Source organism: Muscardinus avellanarius (genome assembly GCF_963383645.1).
Source record: "Muscardinus avellanarius genome assembly, chromosome: 1".
Classification (NCBI taxonomy): Eukaryota; Metazoa; Chordata; class Mammalia; order Rodentia; family Gliridae; genus Muscardinus; species Muscardinus avellanarius.
In genome coordinates this window covers 54,854,123-54,873,132 of record NC_137786.1, presented here as the reverse complement: position 1 = coordinate 54,873,132, position 19,010 = coordinate 54,854,123, and the positions used below count along the sequence as shown (strand labels likewise).

At 42.1% G+C, this 19,010-nt stretch overlaps 1 protein-coding gene across 1 annotated transcript in view; it reads right to left on the bottom strand.

The window, feature by feature from the left end:
* Window positions 1–7,427: 7,427 nt before the first annotated feature.
* NLN (neurolysin) overlaps window positions 7,428–19,010 on the bottom strand; it is a gene marked incomplete at both ends in the record, with an annotated part of 99,716 nt that continues 88,133 nt past the window's right edge. Inside the window, 2 exons of the mRNA XM_080719525.1 lie at window positions 7,428–7,562; window positions 18,148–18,284. Coding sequence (XP_080575651.1) covers window positions 7,428–7,562; window positions 18,148–18,284 — 272 coding nt within the window. The remainder of the gene's footprint in view (window positions 7,563–18,147; window positions 18,285–19,010) is intronic.

Genomic DNA, 19,010 nt, shown 5'->3' with positions numbered 1-19,010 from the left:
GCGAGAATTGGGCGTTCCCGCGAGTAAAACCCCCATCTCGCGAGATGATGCATACCTTGAAAAGGAGAGCCTGCGTCCTCTAGCTTCGGACAGGCGCGCGGGCCCCACAGTGCCTCGCCCTGATCCCCGAGAGAGCCGTGCCATTAAAACTTTACATGCCACGTGTACCGGACCTCTCTCGTGTTTTTCACACTCCGCCGTACGCACATTATTTTTATTTTACTCGCATTTAATTTTTTATTTTACTTATCAGCAAGTATTTCCTGTTTTTTTGTTTTGTTTTGTTTTTGATACTGGGGATGGAACCCAGGGGCATTCAACCTCAGAGCTACATCCCCAGCCCTATTTTTTATTCTTTATTTTGAAATAGGGTCTCACTGAGTTGCAGAGGACCTCACTAAGTAGCTGAGGCTGGCCTCGAACCATGATCCTCCTGTCTCAGCCTCCCAAATGCTGGGATTATAAGCGTGCTCCACCACGCCCAACTTTTGTTTTTGTACTGAGGATTGAACCCAGAGGCCTTCTACCCCTGAGCTACACCTCTAGTTCTATTTTTTTTTTTCTTTTTTGATACTGGGAATTGAAACCAGGAAAATTGTACCTATACTCCCCAGCCCTTTTTATTTTTAAACAGGGTTTCACTGAGTTGCTGTCTGACCTCAACACTGTGAGCCTCCTGTCTCTGCCCCCCAAGTACTGGGATTACAGGTGTGTGCCACCATTTCTGTCCTTTTGCAACTATTTGAAGACAACAATTATTTGTACTTCTGAATTCGCCCTCCAGACTAAACTTCCCTAATTCTTTGATATATTTCTCTTGACAAGTATTTTCAGTCATTATCATCTTGTTTCTGCTTCTCCAAACACTTGAACACTGGCCAAAGTCTGCTTAAAATGTGACATGTGGTGCAGAACACAGCTTCCCAGCTGTAATTGATCTGCCGGCACTGGAACGCACAGGAATTATTCTTCTGGATGCAAACTTTGACCAGTGTTCTCTGCAAAGGCGTTTGTCCTTTCTTCCTATCTACACTATCCAAGCAGGTTTTGCTTCTTTTCACCTGGCAATGGAATGTGTTTAATTTCAAGTCTGTCTCAACATTGAAATAATAATAAAAGAAACAAAATTTTTTGAGATGGTTGTCCATGCTGTTCTCAAACTCTTGGGCTCAAACAATTCCCCTATCTCAGCCTCCCGAGAAGCTGAGACTACAGACATGTTATGTCTGGCTGTAATTTTAAATCTTAATAACATTATCATGTATGACCATTTCAGTTATCTGTAAATTTGATAATATTCTTTAAATAGAATTTGTGTTTTCATCGCAAGAACATGAAATTTCCCTGAGTTTAATGGGAATCATTATTCAGCTCAATAGCTAGGAATTGCAGGGTGTGGTGGCAATCCTGCTTAAAAAAAAAAAAAAGAGGTCTGAGGGCGTGGCTTGGAGGTAGAATGCCTCTGGGTTCAACCTCCAGTCTCAAAAGAAAAAAACAAAAAAAGAAGATAGGAACACATTTGGCTTACTTAGTCATATCCTCCATTTTAGCCACAAAAAAATGGTCACAGTATCAATAGAGATGTCATGTGTCTTGGACTCAGTGAACAGTTTTTAAGCCCTTCTTTGACACAGTTTCTTCGATGACAGATACTACAGACATTTTATCATGGGAGTAAAATTTTAAGTGAGCCTTCTAGCTCTGTGAAATGAGCTGCAAAAAAAGGTGTCTGCTCTGAGCACAGAGGAGCCTCTTTCATAGCCCCCACCCCCCCTTCTTGTACATGGAGGGAACTAGATGTGCTGAGCCTGTATTTTACCAAGAAAGGGAACTGGAAGGCAAATTCAACAAAATAAAACTCAGGAATCTCTCCCTAGTGGATGGGTGGGTATGTGAGAGGTTGTGTTCATTACTCCAGTGTTTTTAAATTATAAGTTTGTTTTTTTTTTTAACAAAAATCTCTTCTGCTGTTGTTCTTGCAGTGCTGGGGATGGGACCCAGGGCCTCACACATGCTAGGAAAGGGTTCTACCACGGAACTACATCCCAGCCCTTATAAAATCTCTACTTATAGTAGTATTGTGTATCTGTTGGGAAAGGATGTTTTTGGTGCAGTATTCAGAATTTATGACTTCACCCTTTGCCTTCATATACTCGTAGCAGATAATCACTCTCAATGTTTCCACCAGGAATGTCTTCATTAAAGATAACGGCAAAGTAAAATTTTGGACATTGCTTCTTTTTTCTTTCTTTTTTTTTTATGAGGGTCTAGGTCTGGAGATGGAACCCAGGGGCATTTGACATCTGAGCTACACCCCCTGCCCTGTTTTTTTTTTTTTTTTTTATTCTTTATTTTGAAACTGGCTCTCACTGAGTTGCAGAGGGCCTCACTAAGTAGCTGAGGCTGCTAATCGTGATCCTCCAGGTCTCAGCCTCCTGAATGCTGGGATTATAAGCGTGCGCCACCACGCCCCGCTTGGACATTGCTTCTTAAAGAAAATGAGTACTTGTGATTCTGAGAAAGGAGGATTGTGGGTTCGAGGCTAGCCTCAGCAATTTGGTTAAACCTTGTTTCAGAATAAAAATTAAAATAGGGCTGGGAATGTAGCTCAGAGGCCAACTGCCCCAGGATGTAATCCCCAGCAACAACAACAAAAACCCCAAACCTTTTTTTGCTGTTATTCTCACCAAACATTTGTAGAGAAGGCCTGTTCGGGTTCAAGGGGCTATCCAGTTTCAGGCAGGAGTCACGCTGTTCTTCTGTAGTGATGGGCTGAGGGAAGCTCTGGTTACTCACTCTATTAGAGGAGGCAGGATTTCTCTATTAACATTTTTTCCTCTAACTATGCTTACATCCAATTTGCAGGATTAGTATTTGTTATGGATTAGATGTTTGTACACCCCAGGGGAGGCAGGCCATCAGATCTAGGTCAAATTGTGAGGGTGGAGGCCTCTTCACGAGATTAGTGCCCTTCTAAGAAAAGAGCTTGCTACCCCCCCAGCTGGCTGCAGGCCACCAAGAACCAGTTTACCAGTTTAGATTCTAAGCTTCCCAGCATCTAGGACTTCGAGAAATAAATGTTTACTGTTTGTTCTTGAGAGGGGTCTCACTATGTTACCCAGGCTGGTCTTGAGCTCCTAAGCTCAACTGATCTTTCCCTCTTAGCCTTCCAAGTAGCTGACATTGCAGTGTGTGCCACCAGGCCTAGCCTTTTATGTATGTATGAATGAATGTGTATATAGATCTACATATGTATTTAAATATTTATCTTTGTTGTACTGAGGATTGAGCCCAGGGGCATTCTACCTCTGAGCTACACTCCCAGTCTTTTTATTTTTTGTTTTGAAACAGGGTCTTGCTAAGTTTCTGAGGCTGATCTTAAACCTTTGATCCTACTGCTTCAGCCTCTCAAGTTCTGGGATTACAGGCATGTACCACCACATCTGGCTCATGCCCAGCTTTTAAATAACTGTTTTGAAGTCATCAAATTTGTGGTATTTTGTTATAAGAGTGCAAACTAAGACAGTGTTTTGATGCAGTTTTTTTAATGCAGTTTCCTCAGAGCATGAAAAATTTTTGTGTGTCACGGGGGCCGGGGTAGGGGAACAGTTCCACGCAAACCAGCTGATCCAGAAGGAGGCAGCCCACAGACTTTTAATGCATACACAAAGGCTAAAGGAAAGATGGGTAAAGTAGAAAATTAAGTCATTCCCTACTAGTTAAGGCATTTACAACTACAAGAAACTTATCAGTGTTTTTCTTTTCTTTTCTTTTCTTTTCTTTTTTTGGTACTGGGGATTGAACTCAGAGGCATTCTACCTCTGAGCCACACCTCTAGCACTATTTTTTATTTGGAAAGAGGGTCTTCCTAAGTTGCTGAGACTGGCCTGGGACCTGTGATCCTCCTGTCTCAGCCTCCCAATTGCTGGGATCACAGGCATGTGCCACCATGTCTGGAGATATATATATATATATATTTAAGCGCTGTTTCTCAATTTTGACCTCCTGCAGAATGCAGTCTCTTATTTTTAGAGTGACAGGTATCCATCTTTCATCCTATAACCTTTAGGAAGGCAAAAGTTTGGCATAGCTAGTTCAGGAAGTATCTTTTCAAGATAATTTGTAGGTATCTAAGCAACATGTAATATTTATACTACAGGGGGAAAAAACCTTCTTTCAGGTGGCATAACACCAGGATTTTTCTCTATATATATATTCTCAAAATCAAACTGTTAGAAATCATGCCCACTATACACTAGCATAAAAAAAGGCATAAGTCTCCTAGATCAATAACCAAGAGAGACTTGGATTATATGTGACTCTGTCCATAAACATGAAATGTAAGTTTGCCCAACTACAATTTTTATAGCTACCCTCTAGTCAGAGCATCTTGCTGACATGCCCTCATGGGGATAAAAAGAACACACGAAGGGATGGTCACATTTAAGAAGGCTTTAAGCTGGGCGTGGTGGCGCACGCTTGTAATCCCAGCATTTGGGATGCTGAGAAAGGAGGATTGTGGTTCAGGGACAGCCTCAGCTACTTAGTGAGGCCCTTTGCAACTCAGTGAGACGCTGTTTCAAAAATAAGGGCTGGGGGTGTAGCTTGGAGGTGGTGCCCCTGGGTTTCATCCCCAGGATTGCAAGAAAGAAAAAAAAAGAAAAAAAAAAGAAGTCTTTAAAACTTTTAAAATTATGCTAGAAAAGTTTCCAAGCATTTGACTTTCTTGCTGTTCTTTGGCAGATTTTAAATATGAGAGGTAGCCCTAAATAAAAACAATGCTTTCCTGCTGTTGCTCTCTCAGGCCCTCTAGGCGTCTCATTAAAGTAGTAAAGAAATGTGAGTTTGTTCTCATGGATAATAAATGTAACTGGATGGTGTGCAGCCTTGTCTGAACCATTTGGTTTTTTCATATAAAATAAGTTAAAGTTTAAAATTCCAAGTGAGAGCTGGGAGTGGGGGCACACACTTGTAATCTCAGCATTTGGGAGCTTAGGACAGGAGGTTGGAAGACAGCCTCAGCTCCTCCTTAGTGAGACCCTTTGCAACTCAGTGAGACCCTGTTTCAAAGTAAAGAATAAAAAATAGGGTTGCTTGGAGGTAGAATGCCCCTGGGTTCCATCCCTAGTACTTGGGAGGCTGAGACAGGAGGAGTGCAGGGTCATGGCCAGCCTATGTCACACAAGGCCCTCCACATCCTGATGAGACCCTGTTTCAAAAATAATGGGACTGAGGGTATAGCTCAGAGGCAGAACACTCCTGAGTTCAACCCCCGGGACCACACAGACACACACACACAAAAAGATAAAATAAAATGCCAAAGTTATCGTGAAGGAGACACACGGGCAAGAGAAAAAGCTACAGAAAGTTTGTTATTTTTCTGAAAGTGGAAGACAAGAGTTTGGAGGGGCTAGGGATGGAACTACCACAAAAACAGCTTTGAAGGGCAGAAAGTAATGCTGAGTGTAAGGGAAAGAGGGACCAGACAAGTTGTCCCAGAAGAGTGGGGAGGATTTCATGGGGATGTTTAAGGTATTTGCTTGGCAGTAATAGTCTTGGAGTTTCCTTCTGTGTTGCTACTGCCCTGCTGTCTCTAATTTTATTGTGCAACATAACAATCTCTTTGTTTTGTACTAGGGACTGAACCCAGGGGCATTTTACCTCTGATATACACCCCTAGCCCTATTTTATTTGAAATAGGGTCTGAGTTACTGAGGGCCTAAGTTTCTGAAGCTGGTCTCAAACTTGCAATTCTCCTGTCTCATCCCCCAAGCGTGGGGATAACAGACGTGTAACACCATGTTAGCTAATGTGATTTTTTAAAAATTTAATATAAAGTCCATTTGAACAAGAGCACAGAAAGTTTCTAATTTTGTTCCTGGCCAGCAAAGTCATAGCTCAGGTATGTATTGGAAATAACTAGAAGACCTATGCATAGTACATTCTAAGTTTATTTTTTAGAACTGGGTGTAGCTCAGTGGTAGACAGTTTGCTTAGCATGTACAAGGCCCTGGGTTTGATCTCCAGTACCCAAAACAACAAACACCACGCTTTCTTTAAAAACATTTAAAAAAAAATTATCCTGTTTTGGTTTCTCTATTGAGTCGACTTCTAGAGGAAAGTAAGTGCTTTGAGCTTACTGTACACCGTAGAATTGGAATTCAGGCTCACAGTAAGGAGACATCCAAAGGTTCACTTAAAGTCACCAGATGAAAGGGGTTCCGGAAGAGCCTTCTCCCTGGCGGAGTTAAGTGCACGTGGACAGCTCTGCAGACCCCACTCCTCCTCTGGGGTTTCTCATCTCTTTGTGGCCACCTCAGCCTCAGTTTTCTTCCCACAGCACCCTCGTCACTGCGCCATGTCTATAGGCCATTTGGGCAGACAAGGTCAATAAAGGAGGCAAAGTAGTGACCAGACTCTTCATTAGAAAGATGAAAGTCTACAAGATGCCTGGCTGGGAGCAGTGGTCCTCACCTGTAATCCCAGCTACTAGGAGGCTGAGACAGGAGGACCCAAAGTTTGAGGTTAGCTTGTGCAATTTAGCGTGACCCTGTTCCAAAATAAAAAGGGCTGGGGGTGTAACACAGTGGGATAGCACCTCTAGGTTCAATCCCCTGTATTGAAAAAAAAAAAGTAAACAAGATAGAAGAGAAAAAGATGTCTGAACTTACTTTAGTGTTCTAATTGGCAACTCTGCCAAAAGCCTAACAATCATGCTGAAACAGAATTTGGCCCCTAATACAAGATACAAAAACTTGCAATATTTTAGGTGAGTTCAGTTAAAACTAAAAATATTTTAGTATTCCCTAATTGGACAACAGAAAGAAAAACAAACCCACTGGAGGGACATAACTTAAGTGTGGCAGAAAGCTGGAGATCCAGAGGCCTGGGATACAGAGATAAACTTACTGAGGCCTAATCCTCTGGCCTTGAGGTATGCAGGCACAGGTGAGGGCACACCCTACCCCAGACACAGGGTCAAAGTTGATGCAGCGCCAAGAAAACATTTACCAGAGGAATGTGATGATTCATTTATCGACCCAGAAATTCCAAGTACAAAACTTTGAGATATAAGAAGGATCAAATTATACCATGTACATGATTCAATTTAAAAATTCTTAGCCCTCTTATATTATCTAAATTATAATAGTAAAAAATCAAATTACATTCATATGAAATTTTTATCAAACAAATCTAATCCATTTTTATGAAATTTTACAGTACAATTAGTTTTTTAGTGGGTCTTTTCTTAGGTCATAGTATTTATAATTCCATTTACATAAGTACAATTTTTAAAATTAAAATACAAAAGGAAGTCAATAGAAATCTTGGTTTTCATTTGCACAACTGCCTTCAGATTCTAGGCCAGTGACACATGGCCACGCCGGCTTGTCCTCCAGACATGGACTGCGACCAGAGATCGTAGTTCACGGAGCAGGCAGGCCTCGACTCACTAGGAATGCTTTTTGGTTTGGCTCACGTTTCAAGAAATTCTGGAGCATGTCCATGCCGTCCAGAGATCCCCCGGGTTTCAGGATTAGGTTTCTGTATTTCATTCCAACCTAATAAAATAAAACATCATGCCTAATAATTCACAGTCATAGTAATTTTCCAAATCTCTAGATGCAAAAGAGAAAAGGGTAGGGGTGAGGAAAAAGGGACTCGAGGTTTACTCGGCCTAATGCTCTCTTCTGCCAGTACTACAGCTCTGCAGTATTAGTTTACTTATTTGTTTTGGTAGCTAAGAGATGTGGAGCTCAAACCTCAGGTCTTCGACACTCTCCTATGTTATTGTCTTTTCTCAGATTCTCTGTAGTGAGCTGACAACATGAGTGAACAGAACAACAGAAACTAACCAAATGCAACACACAGCAGGTTCCTATTCGCTACCCTAGCTCAAATGCAGCTTCAAAAGGGTTAGCATGAGAGCAAGTGCCCAGAAAGCTGCAAAGAGGAGTTCGATCTACCTGGAAACAGAAGCACAGCTGCTATAAATTGTTTCAACTGTTTTTATGAGGAGAACACACACACACACACACACACACACACACACACACACACACACACCACCACCTTTTCCTTATGGCTGGGGTAAGGAGAACAGCATATGCCCTGTAGTTCAGGGTAAGCCAATTCCCTGGGATCAGCACTCAGAATGAGCACCAATGCAAAGTTTTCTGTGGGGATGAAGGTCTGGAATTTTAGAACACAAGACAGTTCTTTGCCTTTATTTACATAAACCCATGAGTAGATAAAGTGAAAGAAAACATCTTATTCAGTATCACCATTATTCCATATTTCCACTTCCCACTCAGTGTCATTTTAGGGAAGCAAGGCAAGACAATTCAATGAAACACACTTCCAAATACACACCCCGACAGTCCACAGAGTACCACTAACGTTTACACTCAGTATATCATTTGATCAAGAGGACTAATCATCTTTTGGGGTACAAGAAGAGCTAACGAATTACCAGAGATTAAAGCAAGCTAACTTTTTTACTTATATCAAGATTCCATTTGGTACAACCAACAGAGATAAGTTTAGTTATGTTGTTAAAGAAAATAAATTAATTCTTCCACGTTATATGCATAACTATTTAATGCCCTATAGGAACATAAAATCAAAACTTTTGGGGTTGCCTATTACTTATGAAAAGGAATTACTTGCAACTTATTATTCATCTATAGGCTAACATCTAACTTCACAGACTGGGCCACATGAGGAGTATAGTTACCTTTTGATAAACTCTAGCTTAGCACTGGTCCAACAGAATATAATGTGAGGCACATATGTAACTTTAAATTTTCTACTAACCACATTCAAAAATTTAAAAATACCCATGTAAGTGAAATATATATATATATCTTTTTGGTGGCACTGGGGATGGAATCTAGTGGCATTCTAACTCTAAGCTCCACCCCGAGCCCTATTCTTTTTTATTCTTTATTTTGAAATGGGTCTCACTGAGTTGCAAAAGGCCTCACTAAGTAGCTGAGGCTGGCCATGAACCATGATCTTCCTGTCTCAGCCTCCCAAATGCTGGGATTATAAGCATGCACCACCACACCCATCAAAGTGAATTTTTTTTTTTTTTTTTTTTTTTGGTGGTACTGGGGTTCCTGGAAGCCCTTCTACCTCCGGGCTACACTCCCAGACCTATATTTTATACTTTTTTATTTGGAAACAGGGTCTCCTAAGCCAGCGCGCGCAGCTGGCTTTGAACCTGCGCGATCCTCCTGTCTCTGCCTCCCAAGCGCGGGGATTACAAGCGTGCGCCACCACGCCCGGCTCAAAGTGAATTTAATATATATTTTTTTGGTGGTACTGGGGTTCCTGGAAGCCTTTCTACGCCCGGGCTACACTCCCAGAACTATTTTTTTTTTAATAGTTTTGTTTGGAAACAGGGTCTCTTAAGCCAGCGAGGCTGGCTTTGAACCTGCGTGATCCTCCTGTCTCTGCCTCCCAAGCGCAGGGATTATAAGCGTGCGCCACCATGCCTGCTAAGTGAATTTAATTTTAATAAAATATTTTATTTAAGTCATTGTAAGCCAGGCACGGTGGCCCTTGTCTATAGTCCCAGGCATGCAGGAGGCTGACATAGGAGAATCAATTGAGCCCAAAAGTTCGAGACCAGCTTGAGCAACATAGTGGGATTGTCTCAGAAACACTAAAAGAAAAACAATGTTCCCACTGAATCTCCAGTATTTTTATTTCAACATGTAGAAATATAAAAATGACGAAGATTTTTGTTGTCGTTGTTGTAAGTCCTCAAAGCTCAGTTCCGTTGTATGTTGTAGATTTGTTGTTGTTGTTACCATGGCCCACTGCAATCCAGCTCTTCAGTTGTGCCAGCCTCACTGCAAGTGCTTAGTAGCCACTTGTGGCTACCACACCGGACATGTCTAGGGTCTGAAGTGAGGTTTTTAGGAGGGCTTGGATGTGTTCCAATATGACAATGAAAATATTGTTGCCTTATTTATAAGTTTTATACAGATTTTCTTAAAAAGAGAGGGTAACTAGTTGATACTGGGATTTCTGAAAACTCTGGTGATGAGGATTTAGAGCCAGATTCAGTCTGCTTTAGGAAAAACAAAAGCAAATATGATGTCATTTCTGTCTTATCTGCAGGAATACGACTGTTTCAAAAGTGATCTAGAGCCTAAAATATGAGTATGGCTACTCCTGTCATAAGACTGTTCTAAAGGGCGCATTGGAGCTCTGGAGTCCAAATGCACTTCACCCCCTTCCCTCTCTTTCACTGTTCAGTGTGTCTACATTTGACTACTGTTTTAAATTAGTGGGTACAGCGAGCAAAGACTGTGCTCACCGACTGCAGCAGTGCAGGAAGAACATAGAAAATGTGAGATAATTTTATCTGTAGACTCACAAAAATATTTTAAACCTTTGATTAAGGAAAGCTTAAAATATATACCAGTAGAAGGGGCAGAGTATAATGAACCCTCATTTACCCATCACCCAATCTCAATAATTAAAATTTACCTGCAGAAATACTTCATGCTTGTAAGCCAGGCGTGGTGGTACGTGTTTGTAATCCTGGTACTTGGGAGGCTAAGACAGGAGGACCACAGGTTTGCAGTCAGCCTCAGCAACTTATGAGGCGCTCTACAACTTAGTGAGACCCCACTTCAAAATAAGGAATAAAATAGGGCTGGGGTAAAGCTTGAAGGTAGAATGCCTCTGAGTTGCCAGTAGGCCACCACCACCACCACACACACACAACCACCACCACCACCGCCACCACCACACACACACAGAAAGAATTCACACTCAAGATTTTTTTGTTTGTTTGTTTTGTTTTGCAGTTCTAGGGATGTGGCCCAGGGCCTCATACATACTAGATGACTACTCTACCACTGTGCTACATCCCCGGGCCTCCTCAAGATTATACTGTATATCCTTTATTTATTAAAAAGATATCTTTCACTCTATTATAGGAATGGTAATAAAAATCTAGATAAAAGATTTAAAAACCACTCAAAATGCTAATGTCTGCAAAAGTGGTCTCATTCTGTGTAGAGAGCTGTAATTTTAGGTGGTAAGGAAAGGCAAGCATTTAAGGAGTGCCACTGCAGAGAGACGGCTGATGCCTCTGCATGGCAGAATCATTTCAGAGCAGAGTGCTGTTTAGTCTCATAATATGTGGCTCAGTGTGGCTCAAGTCTTCCTCTGCTTATGGCTCCAAACAAGCTGATTCAATTTCCTGAATTACAGAGCAATGGTCTTTTAATAGTTTCATTTCCTTTGCAATGAAGTTTGGAGAAGAGTTTAAAAGTCATCTTGGTAACAGAATCTTGCTTTTGTTAAGGAAAAAAAATAGTTAAGTGAATTTTTGTGTTTTAGGAAGGTACCAGGCTTTCTGCGTGAGAGAACATGGGTCCAGGAGATGTCTGCCACAGGAGAAGAGTCCTTGTTGAAAGTTGTTCAACTTTGTTTCCACAGTAAAGAAATTTAACTTCTAGGCCAGCAGAAAGAGAAGCTCGTCTTAGAGCTTCACATTTTTTATGCCACACACATTCTTTGGAGGCACGGTGTGTAGTAAGAACGCCTGTTAGTTCTCCTATGAAGGAAACTCTATGAAGACAAACTTCTGCAGCCTCGAATCCCAGAAGACTAGCACACATCTATTGCTACCTGTGTTAGAACACATCTCTCATGTTATTGGTTTCTAAAATGAGAGCAGGAGCTTGGGAATCAGGCCCCAGGTTTGAGCCTTGACTTGATCTTCGGCTGTGAGATCTTGGGCCTTGGTTTCTTATCTGTAAAATGGAAATCTGCCCACATCACTGTTTCTAGGCCACTAGACGAATTCAGTACTTTGCCTACTCCCTAGTATAATCCCTGGCATACAGTGGTATTCAATCAACTTTATCCTTCATTTCATTTCCTTTTCTCTCACACTGCCCCTGAGAGCATTACTCATCTACAGTTTGGGGAAATAAATGTGTTCCTGCCTTGGCATTTCCTTAAAATTAGTTCTGTCTCCTAATAAAGCTAAAGAAAACCACAAGAGATCTCACCTCTGCTATAAAAAATAGAATGTGTAATTCAGTGGAATATTAAGTAGGAGAGGCAAGGCCCTCATTTTATCCAAGAATATGAATGTTTGGAGGTAATATTTTAATAGCAATCATAATTATCTAAAGGAAGGATGCATATCATCCATTAGTAATGAAAATACATACAGGGGAAACAGACGGGTCTCCTGCAACCTCTGGCGTCTCTGAGGCAGTACATGCAAGCTCCTATGGTCTTTCGACCTGCTGCTCTGAGAAACAGAGCCAGACACTGAGTAACAGACATCAGGGCAGAGAGCACCCAGCCAAGGGCAGGAGGACCAAGCATTTAACAAGCTCCCCATCTTGCTTTGAAACTGGACTTTGAAACCTCTCCCTCCACAGCCTGCATCACACCCTTTGTTTTCCCTGGGGGTAAACAAATTATTGGAAGAAAAAAAAAAAGACAATACATTTGACAACAACAATGGAAGAAGAGAGGGAAAAACTGGGGCTGGTGGCCAGGGGAGAGAAACATGGAGAGTAGTAGGAATTGCTGTCTGAAGAGAAGAGGACTCCTGGAAACAAACATGGGTCCACTTTGTGAAGACAGAAGGATAAGCTTATTTATAGGGAGGGAGGAGTTCAGGAGAAAGAAGTACCCTGGATAGTAGCACACGCGGGGTGGAGTAGTGGAAGGGGTGGGGGACTACTGGTCAGGTTAGACGAAGTACACATATGTAAAATAATAATGAAACTGAACAGCTCTGAGCAGAGGAGGGGAAACCAAGCTGAATGGTTCCTTTTACAAGGATCTTATGACCTAGAAGGGGAGATAAAGAAATACATAATTAACAAGGCAGATTTCTAGGGCTCTAAGAGAAACACAAAGAAGGGCTCTAAGAAAAAAGAAGAAAAATCTGTTTCCAGTTGGTTGGGATTCAAGGCTCAGAAGGACTGGCCTGGTAAATATTCACAAAGAAGCCAATTCCATCTCCTTTTGTCCCTTAAGTCAGGCAAAACCCAAGGCTATTAGAAAAAGCTGAGGTATAAGAAAAATCAGCTGTTGGGTGGTAGACCAGGAGAGCAGAATTGGCTCCATTTGTAAAGGACCTCCAGGAGAGAACATTCCCTATTTTCCCTTGGTGACACATTATGGCAGGAATGGGGCCTGGGATTCCGGTTAGCTTGATATTACACGTTTTCTGGCAGGCAACTTTTTCCATGTTTAACTGAAATTCTTCACGTTTGTGCGTATGTTGTGCATCTAAGTTCTAGCTACTTTCTAAAATACAAGTTTTTCTTAACTCTCTTGACTTGCTTGGTATCATTTTCTGAAGTGAAACCTGGTTGTACTTTTTCACTGATGAAAGAAACAAAGCTTAACAATTTCTCTAAATGCGAAAGAGGAGAAAGATAATTCTGGCTTAATAATATAATTGCCTTTGAATCCACAATGTCTATTATACCTCTCAGGAAATTTTCCCACAATGAAGTTGCCTTATAAAAAGAAATGGCTCTAGTTAAAATGCTCCCTTTTTTTTCAACCCTATGATTAGCTGCTGGATTTTGAAATTACATTTGGTGACCTTTAAGCTATCCTTACAGAGCACTGAGAGCTTGCTAGAAAAGTGTTCATCACAAGCAGTTCTTCTACAGTTACTGGAGAGAACAGCTGAGGAAGTAAAGGGTATGTCTGATAATGAGACAGCTTTTCCATGTTCTACTAGAAACTAGGATTCTTAGGTAATATTTTATAAACTAATCGAGCAGTTAGAATGTGATTTCTACTTACTTATTATGAAGAATGATATAAAAAAATGACAGACCAAAGCAGATAGCAAACTTTTAGGCTATAACAGATATAACTAACCGCAGTTCTAATATTCTGATAGAGGCGTTCAAAGCAAAATGAAACGACTGTACCATGAAAACTCCACATCCACCATCTGGTATTCAGAAGGCTGCAGGTTTACAGTGGCCCCTCCTACCGGTGTTTCCCAGTGAGCAGTATACTTCCTATAGTTCTGCTTGCTGGGAGCTGAGATAATTCTCAGAGCAGACCCTGGGCTGTGCAAGAGCAAGAGGTACAAGAGAAGGTCTACAGCTGCACTTCTGTACTGTGTGACCAACAACATCCACACATGAGATGTCCTGGTCCCTGGCCTCTCTGGTACTTGGGACTATAAGTCTGACTCCTTGAAGGGCCACCCTGCTATCTTCTCAAAATGAGCTAAACACACATTAGGGAGGGTGAGGCCTGAGACAACAGAGTCTGCATTATATACTGTGACTGCTCTGACTCCCATGACTTCAGCTCGAACAGAGCATTATTTTACACCATAAAAGTTCCTATTTTTGCTGGGTGTGGTGGAGAATACCTGTAGTCTCAGTACTTGGGAGGCTGAGACAGAAGAATAGCAGGTTGCAGGCTAGACTCAGGAACTTAGTGAGACTGTTTCAAAGTAAAAAGGGCTGGGAGTGTAGTCCCTCCTTTTTGCAGCATTAAGGATGTAACCCAGGGAAATTCTACCTCCGAGCTCCACCCCCAGCCCCATTTTTTATTCTTGATTTTGAAACAGGGTCTCACTAGGTTGCGGAGGGCCTAAGTAGCTGAGTTGGCTGCAAAGCTGCTATCCTCCTGTCTCAGCCTCCCAAGTACTGGGATTACTAGCATGCGCCAACATGCCCAGCATGTGGTTTCCTTCAAAGTAAAAAGGGCTCGGAGGTAGAATATCCCTGGTTTCAATTCATAGTACAGAAAAAAAAGTTCCTATTTTTATCCTGTTTATATACCTGGGGAGTAACCAACCACTGACAAGTGAAACTAGAGCAAATGCACAGAATCTGAAACCAAAGGTAAGGCCGCCTGTGCCACGCAGCTAGTGACAAGACTGACCGCAGCACCAAGTAAGTCGCACACGGTCCACTGGTATGAAAAACGTTTCTACTCATTACAACATATCTGTAATAAAAATCTAAGTTTTTAATGTAGAATGGAATTCTTCTCCCAAGTATCAATATTTTTTAAAATTGGTACCAGGGGCATTCTACCTCCAGGCTGGCCTCAAACCTATGATCCTTCTTTCTTAGCCTCCCAAGTGCTAGAATTACTAGCATGCACCACCATGCCTGATTTTTTTTCTTTCCTTTTTTTTTAGGGGGGGGGGAGTTGATTTTATACTTTATATAAATTCAATGATATTTTACCTTCGAGCTATACTTCTAGACCTATTTTTTACTTGGAAATAGCATCTTGCTAAGTTGTTAAAGCTGGCCCCAAATCTGTGATCCTCCTGTCTCACTCTCCCAAGTAACGGGATTACAGGTGTGCACACCATGCCTGGCTTTCCTCCTTGGCTCTTGGAGCCACGTCCACTATGGCTGTGACAGCAAAGGAGCAAGACACGGCATGATACTCCACAGCAGTTGGAAGGAAATGAAAGAGAAGCATACAGGAGGGACTGAAACCAGCCTCGTGACACCATTGGGTCCAGAATTTCAGTAACACAGGGCTGTCTTTAACATCACCAGGAAACAACTCTACATTGCTGGGAGTCTGCTTTCTTCAAACTCAGTAGAGCTTTTTTGTCTAAATGAAGAGTAGTATGGCTGCCTGCCAAGCTGGGAAGCTTGAGAATAAGAAGCACGGAGAGGCAGAACAGAAAGGACTGTCTCTGCTGGACCTGCAAGCAGCCTGGGGTCCACTGAGCTCAGTGACTTGGCAGCCACCTTGACAGCTGGAGGAGCTGAGGGTGTGACCGGTGCGCTGAAGCAGAGGAGGTAAAGGCGAGAGGCTGCCCAGGGAGGAGCCTCACTTAGCCCGCCGCCTCACCTGTCATGACTGTACCTGTATCCAGCCAGACCCTTTGTCTCTTGACAACATTATTTTCCAAATTCTAAAATGATCTAGGCATTATGTAAAATTAGGAAATGCTCCAAAGTACAGAAACAGGTTAATAATCATTCATAAACTTACCACACAAAGATAATATTTGACAATATTTTGATATGCTTTTTCCTTTTTATTTTTTTGCAGTATTGGGGATTGAGCCCAGGGACATTCTACCTCCAAGCTATACCCCAGACCTATTTTTTATTCTTTGTGTTTGAATCAGGGTCTCTAAGTTGTGGAGGGTCTCACTAAGTAGCTGAGGCTGTGAACCTGTGATTCTCCCATCTCAGTCTCCCAAGTACTAGGATTACAAGTGTGTGTCACCACACCTGGCTTGATATGCTTTTTTCTAAACGTATTTTAAAATCAAAATTTACATCCTAAGGTATACTTTAAGATCTGTCTTTTAATTTTATGGAATAGTTAAACATTCTAAACTAAACTAGGCTCACTGAGGTCCTTCCCCTGTCCAGGTTCACTTTCGTGTTCAGAGGGCAGAAAGATCGCTTTTGCTCTGGATGATCTGAAGCTCACTGTCAACCATCTTAAGTTCCCCTCCCTCCCTCCCTCCCTCCCTCCCTCCCTCCCTCCCTCCCTCCCTCCCTCCCCTCTTGCTTGCTTCCTTCCTTCTTTTCCTTTTTTGTGCTGCTTGGGACAGAACTCAGGGCCTTGTGCATGCCAGGCAAGTGCTCTACCACTGAGCTCCACCCCCAGCACAATTTCCTTACTGAAGAGGAGCGATGTCTGATGACAGGGGAGTGAGGTGGTAGGGACTTGGAGGAAACCAATGAGGAGAACAGAGGGACTCAGGTAACACCAGGTGGCCAGTTCAGGTGGGAAGTCTGGCTCTGTAGTGGACAGGTTACTGCAGTCTTCCTCAGAATGCTCTGACTTCCCGAGGAATCTGGGCTGGGTACTGGCTGGAGGTCATGCAGAAGTCAGAGTGTCTGTGAGAACCCAGCCGGTAGCTGGCCTTTGCCACTGGGTTGGCCAGGTAATGGAGGATTAATGCGCCCTACCAGATGGTGGAGTGGCCAGGAGATGGAGTGCATGGGGAGTAGTGAGAATAAGGTGTGGGTACCTTGGAGGTGTTCTTCTTAGGGAAGGAGCAGGGAGGAAACAGTGATCTACATTATACGTGTGTGTGTGTGTGTGTGTGTGTGTGTGTGTGTGTGTGTGTGTGTGTTTCTGGGGATGGAACCCAGGGGGTGTTCTAACTGTGAGCTATATCACCAGCCCTATTTTATTTTGAAACAGGGTTTTACTAAGTTGCTGAGGACCTTGCTAGCTTGCTTGCCTTAAACCTGTGATCCTCCTGTATCAGCCTCTCAGGTACTGGGATTACAGGTGTGTGCCATTATGCTCAGATACACCAATGTATTTTGATATGAATATATATACACATACATATATGTGTGTGTATGTATGTGTGTACACACACATACATACACAATCACACACATATATGGTACTATGTAATACAGAAACAAAAAGTTCAGAGAACAATAGAGAATTAGTTCTCACAATTTCTAAATCAAACAGAACTTGAACTGCCACTGGAAAATACATTGGCTTTGGAAACAGTGTGACAGCTGAGTCCTCAGTGAGCCTGGGGGTGGGGTCTGTAACACAGGCGCACTGCTGGCAGCTGCCTGGCAGTCAACAATGGACTCAGAAGGGAACAGCGCAGGTTAATGAGGCGGCTTAAGTTACCTAAAGGCATTTAGGTCACAAGCTATGTAGTAGGTGGAGTACGCCAGCCACAGAAAAAGGGTGCCTCCCATAGAAAACATACAAAGAAAGTATATAAAAAATATCAAAACACAGGGAGATCATACACACCAGCAAGACGTTTACCTTTCTTTCTCAACCTCCTATAAAATGAAAGCACTGCATGGCACATGTCAAAACTAGCAGCTATAAATTCTCACATGCATAAACAAGGCTTTGAATTCTTAATTATGCAATATACTGGAATGTTAATAAGCAAGAAAGTGCAGTAAGTTTTTGTTTTAACCTATAGAATTAGAGTTAATCACCTGTACACTGCAACTTAATGATGTATGATGATTTGAGAAGATGCAAGACCTTAAAATTAAAAGCTGTTACCAAACCTTTTACTCTGAAACCTAAATGTCATAAATATTTTTCACTAAGATTTAAAGGAGAGAGCGCAACTACAAAATTGACAAAAGGGAAACACACACACACACACACACACACACACACACATACCTCTGGATTCATTATTCCTTCTTTTTTAAAACAGCTGTAAAACATGTCTGTGGAAAACACTTCACTCCAAAGATATCCATAATATTGGCCATCATATCCCCCTGCCAAATGTCCAAAAGTGGCTGGCATATTTGTGCCTTTAAAAGAAAAAGATACATTTCAATCAATGTGAGCAAATGTTAATGATCACATTATCAGCTAGCTAAAGTTTCTCTCTGGGGAGTCCAGGTGTGGGAGGAGAGAGTGGATGATAGAATCTAACCTTTAGTAGGCCTGGGTTTATGTGTGCCCTTAGTCAACATGTTTACAAAGTTCTCCCATATCAATGGCTCAACCTCAGAGCTGGTTTCGCCCAAGCTCTGGAATGCCTAACAATAGTTTCAGAACTTCTGTCCACACCCACCAGGTAATTAAGTCCGTCCTTTATCCCCTTTATACCTGTGTGTTTTAAAAATACTCTAATATTAACCCTACTCTTTGACACACACACACACACACACACACACACACACACACGTGTGTGTGTGTGTGTGTGTGCATGCGTGTGTGTGTGTTGCTAGGGATGAAACCCAGGGCCTCACACATGTTGGCCACATGTTCTATCATTGAGTCACACCTCTAGTCCTTCTAATATCTAAAATGTCTCAGAATTAAATGGTACATTTTTGTATTGATAATTTCTGAAAGAAAAACAACAACAACTCTTTCCTTGAAAAGTGAAAAAGGGCTTACCAAGCCAATCTATCTGCAGGACCACTATAAGAAAGATTCTGTCAAAGTGGCTCTGGGCACAGAGCTGCTCTATGGCGCAGCATCAACAGATCACCTAAGGAAGTGAGGAGGCTACACTGACTCACACGAAC